Raw genomic sequence first — 15,243 nt, 5'->3', positions numbered from 1 at the left:
GCTCACTGCAGTCCTCAGTTACCCCCCCACACACACACCAGCAAACCGCTGAATCTGGATTGAAGTTTTAACACGTTAATACGCAGCTGTCCACTAAGCCTGTGGCACTGTCGTGATCCCAGGAAGTGTGGCCGTATAGTTGGGAGCACATAGTTGTTCAGTTCTGCGGTGTGTCTGGTACTCAGGCTGGTGAAGCATTTGGTGAGGCTTTGCCACCTGTGCCTTTCTCCCCCAACCTCATATAACGCGGCAGTCTGTGTTTAGGTAGTGGGACATTAAGAAGAGACTGAATTTAGACCAGCCTGACACCAGGGCCCTTGACTATAGTTCTTTCCTTCTCTGTCCAACGTTCAGTTGTTGAGGGAGTACCAGGAATTCATGGGTCCGGGTGGGGGTGGCGCCGGGAGAAGCACACAGGGCTTTTCTCAGCGTGCATGGTAAGCCATTCTTCCTGTGCTGTCCCAGAGTGCAGCACAAAGCCCCCTCCAGACAACCTGCTATGACTACGGTATTGCATCTTCTACTTTCTCTTTTAGCGTCATCCAGTCAGGCAGAGAAGGAGTTGACAGAGTCTCCTGCAGCCTCCAAGCGCATCTCCTTCCCAGGTAGCTCCGAGACTCCGCCCTCTTCGAAGAGGCCGAAAACATCAGAAGAGGTTAAACCAGAACAGGTGGGCCAGAGGGGTCTGCTGTCATGGGTCGGGGGTGGGGGTTAGGTGCTGTGTGGGGTGCCGTGGATGTTGATGGGAGTGAATGTTGTTTGGGTGTGGTTATTTTAGATGTTGGTGGGTATGAATTTCAGGGTGCTTGGGGAAGGGCCAGACACCGTTCTGGAAGGGAACAGAGGATTCCGTCTGAGTGGCGGGTGTGTTCCCACAGATGTACCAATGTCCCTACTGCAAGTACAGCAACGCTGACGTGAACCGGCTGCGGGTGCATGCCATGACGCAGCACTCGGTGCAACCCATGCTCCGCTGTCCCCTGTGCCAAGACATGCTCAACAACAAGATCCACCTCCAGCTGCACCTTACCCACCTCCACAGTGTGGCCCCCGACTGCGTGGAGAAGCTCATTATGACGGTAAGGCGGCCTGTGCCTCTTCTTCCTTCAGAAGTCAAAAGTCAGGCAGTCACATGAGCAAGATCTGCCTATTGGCCAAGAAAGCCAGGGTGAAGAAATTGTTCCAGTTCCGTGACTAAGGTTTTGCTGTTCCCATCTTGCACTTGGTGTCAGTGTGGCAGGGTTGTGGCCCCGATTCCAGGAGTCGTTGTTTAGACTCCAGGTCTTTACTGCACAGTCTGGGGTCCGTCTGGCTCCCCATTCATTATGACCCTTTTCACCCTCATAGCCAACTCTGTTTGAAGAATTTTGGCACATCCCCATGAACAGATGGGGAAACTGAGTCTTAACAAAGTCACTCAAGCCCATGTGTCACTTGTCAGCTGAGATTCAAACCCACGTGGGTATAAGGTGGGTATAACTTCCGGGTATAACGCTGGAATGTGAGACCTTCTCTAGTTGTTCTCAGAGGAGGAACGTCATCCATTTGGGTATGACATGACATGCTGGTTCATGAATGCAGGCTTTACATCTGAATATAGTACTGTTGTGCCCGCATGCATTGAAAGGCTGACTTTTAAGTGCCCTCATAGACATGGCCGAAAGATTGGTACTAACCGTAGTGTGAAAACTTCAAAACACTGTGCCTGGTAGCAATGTCATACTTTCGGCGACGCTAGGACAGCTAGGAAAGTCCTTTCTGGTCACTGTGGGAGAAACAGCAGAGCTTATTCCCACCTCGGAACGAGCACTGGTCCAGCAGTGGGATAGCAAGCCAACACAATTGATGGTTCATGTGGAAATTCCCAAAGAAGTGGTCCATTCTGAGTCCCATGTTGAACAGGCAGGTTGCAATGCCCGAAATTCGAGGGCATTTCCAATTCCATTTGGCTATGTAAAATTAATGAGTCGTGTTGTGTAAGGATGTTTAGTTGTGATGATTGACATACCAAGAGAACAGGAAACAGCCAATGGAAAACTCTAAAGTAGCGTAGGCTAAGCTTCCGTCCAGAGAGCTTTCAAGCATGAATTCACTTTCCATGGGCATTTTCAGATAGGCTGGCAAATTCCAGGGAAAGATTCCCTGTAAGTGGATTGGATCTTCCTCCTGGCTAGGGGACGGTTTCTGTGCGGCGGTTTTCCCAGGCCATTCCCACCAGCTGTGGAAATAAGAAGGGTTTTTCCCGGGCCTCATCTCACTTTCTGCGCGCCCAGAACCCTGGAAACTGAAGGAACGAGAAGAGGCGTGGGAAATAATCATCCTCTTTACTTAGCTACATTTTTCTTCTGCTTGGACGGTTATTTTTGTTGTTTAATATGAATCTAGTATAGCAACTGTGGACCTGAATCTCCATGCCTCGTATACATTAGATAGTAAAATATAGTTTTACCTCCCTCTGCTAGCATGTAAGTTGTGTTCCAGATATCCAGTGTTGGTCATGTTTGTGTTTTATTTATTTATTTTGATGTTTAAGGCAGGGTTTCTCTGTGTCAGCCTGGGTGTCCTGGAACTCACTTTGTAAACCAGGCTGGCCTCGAGCTCACAGAGATCCTTCTGCCTCTGCCTCTGGAGTGCTGGGATTAAAGGTGTGCACCACCACCAGCCAGCTTAAGTGGTCCTGTTTTATAACAGAGCCAGAAAGGCAAATTTTAAGTGGTAATTTTCGTGATCGCTATGAATCTTTGCCAGTAGGAATCTTCAAGGGCAGTTATTACTGCAGTGTTGCTTGGGTCCCAATCCCTCAGGTAGTTCAAGAAGGTACCCACTAAATAGATAGATAGATAGATAGATAGATAGATAGATAGATAGATAGATAGATAGATAGATAGATAGATAGATAGAAGATAGATAGATAATAAATAAAAAGAAGGTACCCACTAAATAGCACTTTTGTCAAGAAGTGATTTTCAGCCTTTTAAAGAGCAATGAAAAGAAGCCCAGAGCTACCCCAGCCTGCTCTGTGCACACTAAAACTCAATAAGCCCTGTTACGGGCCCTCCTGGTCGCAGTGAGCGGATCCAGAAGCTTGCATGACAGCGCCAGGGAATGCACACTACACCTGGAGAACTAGATGACTGGCTTGTTCTCGAACCCCCGTTGGTGAGATTGTGTAGCAGAAACCACTGCCCCGAACCCTATGCTTTGCACAGAAACCTCACGTGCCTCATCTTTCCAAAGACAATAGAGATGTTTTCTAGACATTTCTGAGAAGTGTGCAAATTATGGGAAACGTGCTGGTTCCAGGAAATGAGCTTGCTGGTATCGGTGGGTAATAGATTGTGAAGGAAAGGCGAGAGTCGTAGGACGCTTGAGTGTCTAAGTGCCTCCCTCCACTTCAGAGCATGTGTGGGGGCGCTTGAATGCGCCGCTGTCTTCCTGGGAAGCTGGAGTCGTGACGTGGCTGTCCCAGGGACCGGTTCTTCCGATCGTGAGGATGGTTTCACAAGTGATGTGTTTCCTTCTCGATCCCGAGCAGATGAACCACAAGGGCTAGGGGGAGTCTGCAACCACTCTCTAGGGTGAACCCAGAATCCTCGTTCATGACTAGGCTACTAGTCTTGGCCCGGTGCCAGAGCTGCTGTTCTGAAAAGTTTGGTGTTAAAACAGAATTTGCAGTCGTTCCACAACTAAGTGATGCTAATGAACCTGTGGCTGCAAATCCTGTCCCTGAAGGGCATTTCACAGTAATTTTATTAGGAGATTGGCCCTGGGAAAGTATTGGTTAGGCTTCCTGACAGTTTATCTGTTTGTGCGTTTAGCCAAGTGGAGCAGGCACTCAGAAAGCGATGTGACGAGGGTGCCTCGACACCAAGTCTGCGTCCTGGGTGTCCCCGTCAAGGGGTAGCCAGCGTGTCTGCCCGCTCAGCCTCCAAGAGGAGGAAGTCCTGTCGTGTCTCTCGGATCCTGGACGGCAAGGCGAATGGCAGTGAGGAGAGCAGCTCAGTCCAGCAGTGTTGGCTGCTGAATAGGAAACGCTGGCAAAGTCTCCCAGATAACACCACCTCCCAGTGGATGCGGGCTCCATCCAGGGTATCTAAAGCTGGGCGTTCTGAAGAATTTTTATTCAGTGCCTCGGTCTAAAGTCTCAGGAAGTGGCTCGTATTGGGTTTCAGCCCATCTGAAAGTAGATTCTGCCCCGATAAATGGAAATAGATGACTTTTTGCGCAGTGTCTTTTCCGTTCCGTTGTAAATGGAGAGTGTTTTGAGGAGGCTTCATTTAATAATACCTTATCAGACAGCTTTCAGGAACCTGCAGTGTCTAATATGTCTGTTGCTATGGTAACAGCTGCTTGCTTATGCTCTGCATCTCATATCTATGTCTTCCATGGGTCCCCTTCTTTTTACTGATGAGGGGGCTTGGAAAATGCTCTCCGCTGGCAAGGTTTGCGGCCCCGGCCCTCCACTGTGGAAGCCGCACCCACAGCCCTCACTTCTGCGTGGCCTGTTGGAAACGGCTCAGACAGGATCTTTTTAATGAGGAGAGGAGGGGATCTCTCCAGCTGTAGAGCGATGAGATAAGGGCCCCTCTGCATTTGGCTGGGCAATCCCCACCCCCGTATTGATTTCAAGAAACCAGGTCTTATTCCCAGGTCCGCCGAGGCTTCAGATTAGGGGAAACCTTGGCTTTTCTACCCTGTCCCTGTGTTTTTCTTATTTGGAGGTGGAGGAGGACAAGCACCCAGGGACACATGTTTCTTGGTCCTAAATAAGAATGGGAAAGACCACCCACCATGCATTTCAATACTCTTAAATCATTCTAATTGATCAGAGTCTTCTAAGTGACAGGACATAGCACTGGGATCCTAGATCATTAATGTGGCGACATTTTCTTTGTTCCTTAATCACTTAACAAAATGGGACCTCACAGCTGCAGTGAGGCCGAGCCAGGAACACCTTTTCCTGTAGCCCTCCCTCTTCCTCCTCTTTCCTGGTCCACCATTATTCCGTGTTTTAGACACGCCCAGATGTCCCTCCTGTCTTTCTGGCCCTGCCTCGCCTGGGTTTTCTCCCAGCCTCTCTTCTGGGGACAATAGTTTTGTCTCCTGTGATCTTTAGACAGCATCTCTGACTCTCTCTCCACTCCATGCATGTGGGGATCTCGGGGGCAAGCTTCCCCCTCCCCCACAAGGGGGCTCTTGTGCTCCCCCTGGCCCCGGGGCTCTCACACCCACCAGCATGTCAGCTCTTTCACTTTGTCTCCATCTCAGAGGAAGGTAATGAAAATAATCGGGCTTCATTAATTCCAAGCCCTGTGAGATGATAGCCATTTGGAGCCTGTTTGCCAATTAGATGGTCTAAATTAGAAGTGACCTTGGTATATTGCCACTGCCTGCCTCTCGGGGTCTAATGAAGCTATGCTCTCCAATTCTTTCTTCCCCAGCTCTCTCGTCTGTGTGTACACACATGCACGTGTATAACTGTTTGTGTTTCTTGTCTCACCCCCCACCCCCCTCCGTCTTAGCAGTCTTTCTCATTCTCAGTTTTTAAACTCAGGTTCTGGTCTATGTTTTTATTCTGGTCTGCATAAATGTTAGTGTAGCCTACAGTTTTGTTGGTGTGTGTGTGTGTGTGTGTGTGTGTGTGTGTGTGTGTGTAGGTTTTAGGCATTATAAATAACTATATAAACAGCCACGTAGGAGCCATTTTGGAAAGGAAAGTGGTGGGGAGGAGGGAGAGGGGCTCTCCAGTGAATTCAGAGGTACAGGTAGGCAGAAGAGTGGGCCCCAGTGTCCTCTGGCACAGTAGGCCAGCGACCGTCCACGGCAGTAGATTTTTCAAATAGAAGCCTTTCAGTGCTTCCTGAAGAAATGATAAATATTTGAGGAGATGAATATGCCAAGACCCTCATTTGATCAGTACGGAGTATATGTGTTTTGAAACTTCATGTTGAGCCCCATACATTTGTACAGTTGTATATGTCAAACTCTTTTGAAAGTAGGCCAAGTGGCATACATCCTTACCATGCCAGCACTCAGACAGTAGGATTATGAGCTGAAGGCTTGCCTTGGACTATGTATATCATTCTGTATCTTAAAACAATAAAATTTAAAGGTATGCTGTTCATATTATTTTTAAGACGACCCATAGACAGAGACAAGGTCCCGTGGAGACTGTGCTGCCGTGTCTCACCTGCGGTGAGAAGGAAGTAAGGGAGGGGGTGCTTCAGGCTCTGCTGTGAGTGGGGCCCAGGGTTGTTGGATGCAAATGGCTGGTAGGCCAAGTGGGGTCTACACAGGGCAGAAGAGAGCTGGTACCTGCTTCCTCTCACCAGGCAGCAACTTCATTCAGCACTAACGAGTCCAGCGCTGAAAGCAGTGAAGTTTTAAGCTCACGCCTAGAGTTTTGAGACAGAACCTGTACTTCATTGACCAGGACGTAGAGGGTGACTCAGTCCAAACCTCAGGAGATTTATCCTAAGGCTTCCGGTCTTCTGCCCGCTGTCGTGTTGATTTCCACTGAAGAGTGCTGGCTTTGAGGCTTTCCTGGAAATCTAGGTCTTGGCAAATCTGCCTGTCACCTGGGTAGTTAGCCTTTCAGAGGATGCTCTCTGGGTAGTTAGCCTTTCAGAGGATGCTCTCTGGGTAGTTAGCCTTTCAGAGGATGCTCGCTAGGTAGTTAGCCTTTCAGAGGATGCTTGCTCAGTGAAGACTGACACCAGGTTCCTCAGGGTTCCTGAGACGATAGCTCTATGTTCAGCGTATGGAAGGTGTTGATTGTATTGATCTAACCTAGGCTGCCTCATCTCGAGGTAGTCTTTGTTGTAAAGAGGCTGCTTGTTTGTTTCCCGGCTGCCCGGCCGCTCAGACCCAAAACAATCACACAGAAGCTTTATTATTTAAAACATTGCTTGGCCTGTTAGCTCTAGCTTCTTATTGGCTAGCTCTTACTTATTAATCTAACCCATTTCTATTAATCTGTGTATCACCACAAGGCTGTGGCTGACCAGGTAAAGTTCGGGTATCTGTCTCTGGCGGAGCTACATGGCTTCTCTCTGACTCCGCCTCCTTTCTCCCAGGATTCAGTTTAGTTTTCCCTGCCTACCACTATTCTGCCCTGTGAAGGGCCAAGACAGTTTCTTTATTAACCAGTGGTATTCACAGCATACAGAGGGGAATCTCACATCAAGCCTTAACAGATTGAAGGATTTCTTACTACCATGGAGAGCTAGTAAAGTGTAACCTGAGCTAAACATGGTGTTGAATGTAGACTTTCAACACCCATGACCTGCAGGCTGGTGAATCTGTCTGACTGCAGTTTTCCCAAAGAAACGACAAACAGCAGCAATCCCTTCAAACCATGGTGGGGACCAGAACTACTAAGACCCTGGGTATACAGGATGCATCCTTGGTTCTTTGAGGTCCACTCACCACACAGAATCTTGAAAGGGATTTATTTACAATCCAAAATACTGAACTAGGAAGAGATTAGACGTAGGTACATTCATGAACCCATGTCTCCATTTCTAGTTGGCCAAGGGAGATTCACCTGAGTCCATAGATTTTCCCATTAGGGAACCTTCGATTCCTTGAGATTGTGTGAGGTATTCTGTGTTCACAAATGTCTGTCTTGGAGGCTGCCATTTTCACTGGACATCCTGAGAGGTTGAGGTTTCTCTCCCAGGCGACTCTGGGTGGTGTGCTTCTTGGGAGCAGGAACCCTGTCTTGCCACTGCATCTCGCCAGCAGAAGCAGAGATTCTGCCCGGTGGCTGGCGAGATGCCTTGGAATTGCTTCTTGACTTGATGCGACACCCTTTGGGTTCTGTTGTCACGTGTGAGGGAGGATTGGATTTTAGCCTTGGAGTCGGACGCCCCGTTTCTCTTTCCAGCCATAATGCCTGTTCACTTGTTAGGAAGATTTTTAAAGCCTCTGTTTCCATATTTTCAGTACCTCCTTCTCAGCCAGTGGTTTCTCCCAGCATTCCCTTCACCTCAGCATATTCTGGAATATACTTAATTTGTCTCAGAGAAGATGGGAAGAGAGCAGAGGGCCATGGCCCAAGCCAATCTTTTGGGGAGCAATCTTTTTTTTTTTCCTAACCGGAAGAACTCTATCTTAATGTTGAGTCTATCTAAATATTCCTGGCCAAGAGATGTGACTTAATGTGTTTGGTATTTCTACATAAACGGGTATCATAGTTCCTGGTGCTGTGCTACAATACCACAACCAAGAGCAGTTTATGGGAGGGAGAGTTTATTCCAACTATGGCTCCATCCTGGCAGCAAGCACGGGAAGCTGAGGGGTCACATCTCAACCACAAACATGGTGGGGGGGGGAGTAGGGAAGAGAGAACAGGAAGTGGGGTAAAGCAATAAATCCTCTAAGTCCACCCCTAGTGATCTACTTCTCCCAGCAAGGCTGCACCTTCTCGGACTCCAAACAGCACCAATAACTAGAGACCAACTGTTCAAATATGTCTGCCTACAGGAGACTTTTATCATTCAAACTGCCGCAAAATGGTCATCAGAAAAAAAAATATCAGTCCTATGTGCCTAGGTGTCGGAGCTGATTGTTGTACTGGCCGTATTCAGAGGTGTGGGTGGGTCTGGAGGGCAAGCACTTGAGGAGGAGAAGGGGTGGCAGAGAGCAAGACGAGGTGTATTTATGTGTGGCCTGCAGAAAAGTCGGTGGTGGGGTCCAGTTATTGGAGGGTCTCAGAGGTCTGGCCATGTGTAGAATGGCTGCTGCACTTGGGCCATGGCCAGGTTTGGCCCGCTGTGCACACTGTGCTTTGATGCACCCGCTGGGAGAGAAAGTCTTCCCAGGTCTTCACTCAGCATAGTTGAGGGACTGAGGTACTAGGCCCACAGGGACTGTGGCTGTGACCTTCTGAACCTTCCACGCGGTCCAGGAGCCAAATATTGGAAAACATTGGCGGCCATGGTGACCACTGAGGGATGCAAAGCCCCGGAAACTGAGAGGAGGAAGAGGAAGAGACACAGGCCTGGAAATCCTAACGTTTGGGAACTGATGGGGGCCCACGGGTAGTCTACACAGCGCAGCAGCTTCCTCAGCAACCTTGGTTCAGATGCGTGTGCACACACAGACCCTTAGTTCCCTTCAGGGATCTTCCTCTTTGCCTCCTGGGGATTCCTTGCCTATTAAATTTTACATGCTGCCTCCCCGCCTCCCCAGGACAGGTTAGGCATCGAGCAGATGAGACAAGGCATGGAGATAAAAGTCATTCCTTAAACACACATGGGGCAGGAGTTCCAGGTTTGGAGGCCAGATTAAGATGCGAAGGAGCACGTGAGGTTGATGATTATATTTCGGGGAGAGTTAATTGATGGAAGGTGAAGGCAGACAAAGAACCGCTGCTTACTGCCTTCTTGAATCCCAATCAGGAATTATGATTAAAGTCGCAGCGAGACAACAGAGGGCTGATGAATTGGTGTCTTTTTTTTCCCCCTCTTTTTTTTTGCCGTCATTCACACTTGATTGACTTCAACCTTTCAAGTGCAAAAGTCTCTCTTTTCCATTATTATTCATAGCCATCTGAGTTTTTCTAATTAAAGTGTATGAAAACAATTACTGATCCGTCGTACTGAGTCTGTGAGAGGGGTTGTCTGCCTTACTGTAATGCCTATAAAAAGCCCACGGTTTTCTATAATGATGTGCAGCTGAGGTGTTAGATAATTTTATTCTTTTTTACTCTGTAGGACTTTTTTTTTATTTCTCATGATTCATTTTTCATAATTCCTAAAGATCCCCAAAAAGGACTGATCCTGCAGCTACAACTGAGAAAAAAGGTGGTGGTGGTGGCTCTTTTTCCCCTTCCCTCTCTCCCCCTCTGACCCCCCACCTCGTGTTCCCCCTTGGCTGAAGACTATAAATTAATCGGTGACCTTTCACTCCTTGGATTCCCGCTGGACTCCCCGACCACACTGGTCAGAAATGCTTTCTATTAAAAAGAAAATAGACGGAATGAGTTTGGCAGTCTCCACTCCACCCTGAACCGCGCAGCAGCAGCAGCAGCAGCAGCAGCGCGCTCTAAGCAGGTGCCGCAGGCTGTGTGTGCAGCGCAGCTGTCTTGGGGTGGGCCCATGCCCCTCCCATTCACCTGCCGTACACCTGCTCTTCCTAGCACCGGGCTTCTCAGGACCCTTCCTTCTCTGGTTCACCTGTTGCTTAAGGGACCAAAGAAAACTGTCACACACCTAAATGTGACCTCTCTTTGGTTAATGGCCACAGTTGTTTGGGTTCCCTCTACTTGTTGACACTAGAGAACATGCCAGTCGCTATTTGAGAAAGGCTGGGATCTTACAGTCATTAAAACATCTTTTAAATATTAATTTTAATCAAAACTCTTAAGTGAAATTATTCTTGCAGCAAAGCTTTGTCTGATTGGTACAGCAGGGCCTCCAGGTGGGGCCCGTTACCATGTTACTTCTCCACCAGTTGTCAAGTTAAAGACAGTTTCTAATTCATTTGGAATTGTTATTGCTGCTGGATTTTCCTGCCTCGTGACAGGCAAAGAGAGAATGCTGTTATTTTTCCCCCTTTTAGTCTTGAGAATGTCACACATGTATACAATGAGATATGATCATTTCTACTCTCCCTTTTGGTCCTCCAGCACCCCATCCATGTCCTCACTTCACACGTCCCCTCCCCGATGAGGTAGGTGATCTACAGGTCCCACCTCAGACTGAGCTATGGGCATGGGTCGTTACTGGGAAAGGGAGAATCATTTGATTTTTTTTTTTTTTTGAGGATGTGGCCTCTGGTGGGTTGCGTGTGCAACTTAGCGAGATTGTTGCTTTTCAGATGGAGAGCCCTTATTCCTTTCCCTGGGTACCGAAGGCCTGTGATAAGTTGTTGGGACTGGCTTCTGGCCACACAGCAGGGAGGCAGAGAAAAAAAGTCCGAGGATCTGACCTAAAATGTAGCTACTTAGATCAGGGCTAATTATGGAAATGCTCCATTAGGGGCTAACAGCCCAGTCTCAAGGTCAGGGAGGGTGCCCTGTTGTAGAAGGCTGTGCGGAATTAGCTGGATGGCTGGGATCCTGGGTACAGGTTCCCTCTGATGCTGTGGGCCTCAGGCACAAAGGCTCTGGGTGAAATTCTGACTGCAGTGAGTTACAGAGAATGCTTGTTTGCGCGCGCTCTTGGCTTGTAAAGGGTTGCTGTGTTTCCTGGAAGATCTGCCAGTGTGTCTGCATGTCCTCGCTTTCTCCTTTGTTCTCCTCTCTCCTTACCCTTTCCTTTGCTCCGACTCCCCTCCTCTCCTTGCCTGAATACATTTGAAAACAGTGCTACAATGCTCCCTGCTTCAAGATTACCATGTACTTTCCTAGGTATGATTTAATTAGGGCCCTTATTATGTTTTCAGCAGCTTAAGGTGGGCCTTTCAACTTATCTACCTAATTGGTTGCACAAGAAGTTTCACAGCCCATGACAAAACATTGTCAGTGATCAAAGTCAAAATTCTGCATAAAAGAAAAATATTAATAATAAGATTATTCTTCAAGTGTGCACTGCTAATTATGTCCAGAATGTAACCGTAGAAACACTTTTGACTGATGGGAACTCTGTCTAATAAACATGAATCTTCACTGAGCTATGAAAAGTGACACCTCCAGCTTAACACTGGTGAAGGCTAATTTTGCTTATTAAATAATTTTTAAACCTTTCGTATTTTGTGTCCATTCCCTCTGCGATCTGACTCCTCTTGTTTCTCTGCTTCTCCCTCCTCAGGTGACCACTCCCGAGATGGTGATGCCCAGCAGCATGTTCCTCCCTGCAGCTGTTCCAGACCGAGACGGGAATTCCACTTTGGAAGAGGCGGGAAAGCCACCTGGTTAGCGTCGTTCATCTTTACTCCTGCAGGCTGAAGCAAGATGAATTCTGGGGCCAAATTTTTTATGGGGCAAGGGAGTAGGGATTGTTTATAATAGATTCTGGGTGAGCGGGACTGAGGGGCTCCATCACCAAAAACTGTACACTTTAGGTGTTAGCATGTGTCCTGTAGACAATTTGTTCACATGGTTTAAGGATGAAGGACTGCCTGAGATCTGGTGGGATACTGATGTGGGACGTATGTCCCCCTCGAAGTGCTCAGTTAAGGACCAAGTCTCTAGAGACCTTCAAAGATCTTAAAATCCCTTTGTTGTCTTTCTTGCTACCTTTGCGTAGCATTCTTGCAGTCTTCTGGAATTGCCTTTTTGTAAACAGCATTTGGAAGGACCGTAGCCACGACGTGTCTCCTGCAGTTGTCATGGCCACAGAGTGGTTCTTAGGTCTCCACGAAGCTCTCCAAAGTCTTGAACACACTCTCAAGGACATCTAAGGCCGACATTGCAGGGGCCTGGCCTTCGTTCTTGTGATGTGTCCCTGTTAAAAGTGGACAGATGAGCTGGGAAGAGCCAGAGCGCTTATGGATATGATGATCTCATTGTTTAAGGGGGGAAAGATGTAATGTGTTTTAGTCATTGGGAATCCTTACTGCTTACCGAATAGAGCTGCCATTCTAAAGTCACGTTAATACTTACCTGCTCGCAGTAGCAAGGAGCTGGGTTCAAGAAACAGCGATGCAAAGAAAAAAAAGAAGAGTCACGTTAAACATGAAACTCAATGCCCTTAAGAGACCCTAAAATGTGTTAGCTTCCTCACAACTTAGGACAGCACTAGTGTAGGTGACAGCAGATCTAATGTGCTAAATTTTTTTAACAACAACCAGTGACCATAAAGGGTGCCGTTAAGATCACAGTAACCTTCAAACTGCCTTTTGGGAAACTGAGGCTTCTGAGTCAATTAAATACTATTTAGAAGGTCCGTGATATGACTCAGGCATGGTATGAACTCAACCTATTCATATCCTGTTCATCTCTGCTCGTGCATGTGCCTTGTTTATGAGCGCACTCTAGAATCTGGCCCTGTGGAGAGATGCTGGCACCTGGTCAGGTGTTTCCTGTATTCATAAAGCCTGGCTAGATGAATGGCCCTGAGTGCCACCCTGGGAACAAAGCCTTCTTTCTTTTGGGGCTTGACATGTCTGTTTTTTATTTTCCTTCAGAAACCTCAGAGGATCTGGGAAAGACCATCCTGCCGTCTGCAAGCACAGAACACAGTGGAGATCTGAAACCCTCCTCTACCGACGCCGGTGGTGCGAGAGAAGACACGGGCTTCCTCTGCTGGAAGAAGGGGTGCAACCAGGTCTTCAAGACCTCCGCCGCCCTCCAGACCCACTTCAACGAGGTGCACGCCAAGAGGCCCCAGCTGCCTGTATCGGATCGCCACGTGTACAAGTACCGCTGCAACCAGTGCAGCCTGGCTTTCAAGACCATCGAGAAGCTGCAGCTCCACTCTCAGTACCACGTGATCAGGGCTGCCACCATGTGCTGCCTTTGCCAGCGCAGTTTCCGGACTTTCCAGGCCCTGAAGAAACACCTCGAGACAAGTCACCTGGAGCTGAGTGAGGCTGACATCCAGCAGCTGTATGGCGGGCTTCTAGCCAACGGGGACCTCTTGGCAATGGGAGACCCCACCCTGGCTGAAGACCACACCATTATTGTTGAAGAAGACAAGGAGGAAGAGAGCGACCTGGAGGGTAAGCAGAGTCCAACGGGCAGCGATTCCGGGTCAGTGCAGGAAGACTCAGGTTCAGAGCCAAAGAGAGCTTTACCTTTCCGAAAAGGCCCCAACTTTACCATGGAGAAGTTCCTAGACCCTTCCCGCCCTTACAAGTGTACTGTCTGTAAGGAGTCTTTCACTCAGAAGAATATCCTGCTGGTGCACTACAATTCCGTCTCCCACCTGCATAAGCTAAAGAGGGCCCTACAAGAATCGGCAACTGGCCAGCCAGAGCCCACCAGCAGCCCGGACAACAAACCGTTTAAGTGTAACACTTGCAATGTGGCGTATAGCCAGAGTTCCACGCTGGAGATCCACATGAGGTCTGTGCTGCACCAAACCAAGGCCCGAGCAGCCAAGCTGGAAGCGGCGAGTGGCAGCAGCAGCAGCAGCAGCAGCAGCAACGGGACTGGGACCAGTGGCGGCGTGCCCCTTAGCTCCTCCACGCCAAGTCCTGTGGGCACCAGCAGTGCTAACACCTTTACCACAGCCAATCCAAGCAGTGCTGGCATGACGCCAAGCTCCAACCTGCTGAGCCAGGTGCCCACTGAGAGTGTGGGGCTGCCGCCTCTGGGGAATCCCATCAGTGCCAACATCACTTCCCCTGCGGAGCCCAAGGAGGCCAACCGGAAGAAGTTAGCGGATATGATTGCTTCTAGGCAGCAGCAGCAGCAACAGCAGCAGCAGCAACAGCAGCAAGCACAGACACTGGCCCAGGCCCAGGCTCAAGTGCAGGCTCACTTGCAGCAGGAGTTGCAGCAGCAGGCTGCCCTGATTCAGTCTCAGCTGTTTAACCCCACTCTGCTTCCTCACTTTCCCATGACCACGGAGACATTGCTCCAGCTGCAGCAGCAGCAGCATCTGCTCTTCCCTTTCTATATCCCAAGCGCAGAGTTCCAGCTCAATCCGGACGTGAGCTTGCCTGTGACCAGCGGGGCTCTGACACTGACAGGGTCAGGCCCGGGCCTGTTGGAAGATCTGAAGGCTCAGGTCCAGATCCCACAGCAGAGCCACCAACAGATTCTGCAGCAGCAGCAGCAGCAGCAGCAACAGCAGAATCAAGTCTCTCTTTCCCAGAGTCATTCAGCCCTCCTCCAGCCAAGCCAGCACCCCGAAAAGAAACCCAAACTGGCCATCAAAGAAAAGGAAAAAGAAAGCCAGCGAGAGAGGGAGGGGCCGGAGGGGGTGGAGGGTAACACGGGACCAAAGGAATCACTGCCAGATGCCCTGAAGGCCAAAGAGAAGAAAGAGTTGGCACCAGGGGGTGGTTCTGAGGCGTCTATGCTTCCTCCGCGCATCGCTTCGGATGCCAGAGGGAATGCTACTAAGGCCTTGCTGGAGAACTTTGGCTTTGAGCTGGTCATTCAGTACAATGAGAACAAGCAGAAGGTACAGAAGAAGAATGGAAAGACGGAGCAGGGCGAGAACCCGGAGAAGCTTGAGTGTGACTCCTGCGGCAAGCTCTTTTCCAACATCTTGATTCTAAAGAGCCATCAGGAACACGTGCATCAGAACTATTTTCCCTTCAAACAGCTGGAGAGGTTTGCCAAGCAATACCGAGAGCACTATGACAAACTGTACCCGCTGAGGCCGCAGACCCCAGAGCCGCCGC

At 49.0% G+C, this 15,243-nt stretch overlaps 1 protein-coding gene across 1 annotated transcript in view; it reads left to right on the top strand.

Annotated features, from left to right (window-relative positions):
- The window catches only part of Zfhx3 (zinc finger homeobox 3), a 243,177-nt gene that overhangs the window by 214,741 nt on the left and 13,193 nt on the right, over nucleotides 1-15,243 (top strand). Inside the window, 4 exon segments of the mRNA XM_048437325.3 lie at nucleotides 537-670; nucleotides 879-1,079; nucleotides 11,757-11,859; nucleotides 13,075-15,242. Coding sequence (XP_048293282.3) covers nucleotides 537-670; nucleotides 879-1,079; nucleotides 11,757-11,859; nucleotides 13,075-15,242 — 2,606 coding nt within the window.

This window comes from Myodes glareolus, chromosome 22, assembly GCF_982192425.1.
Source record: "Myodes glareolus chromosome 22, mMyoGla1.1, whole genome shotgun sequence".
Taxonomy (NCBI): domain Eukaryota; kingdom Metazoa; phylum Chordata; class Mammalia; order Rodentia; family Cricetidae; genus Myodes; species Myodes glareolus.
The sequence above is the reverse complement of the archived record's forward strand: the minus strand, read 5'-3'. Positions and strand labels throughout refer to the sequence as shown.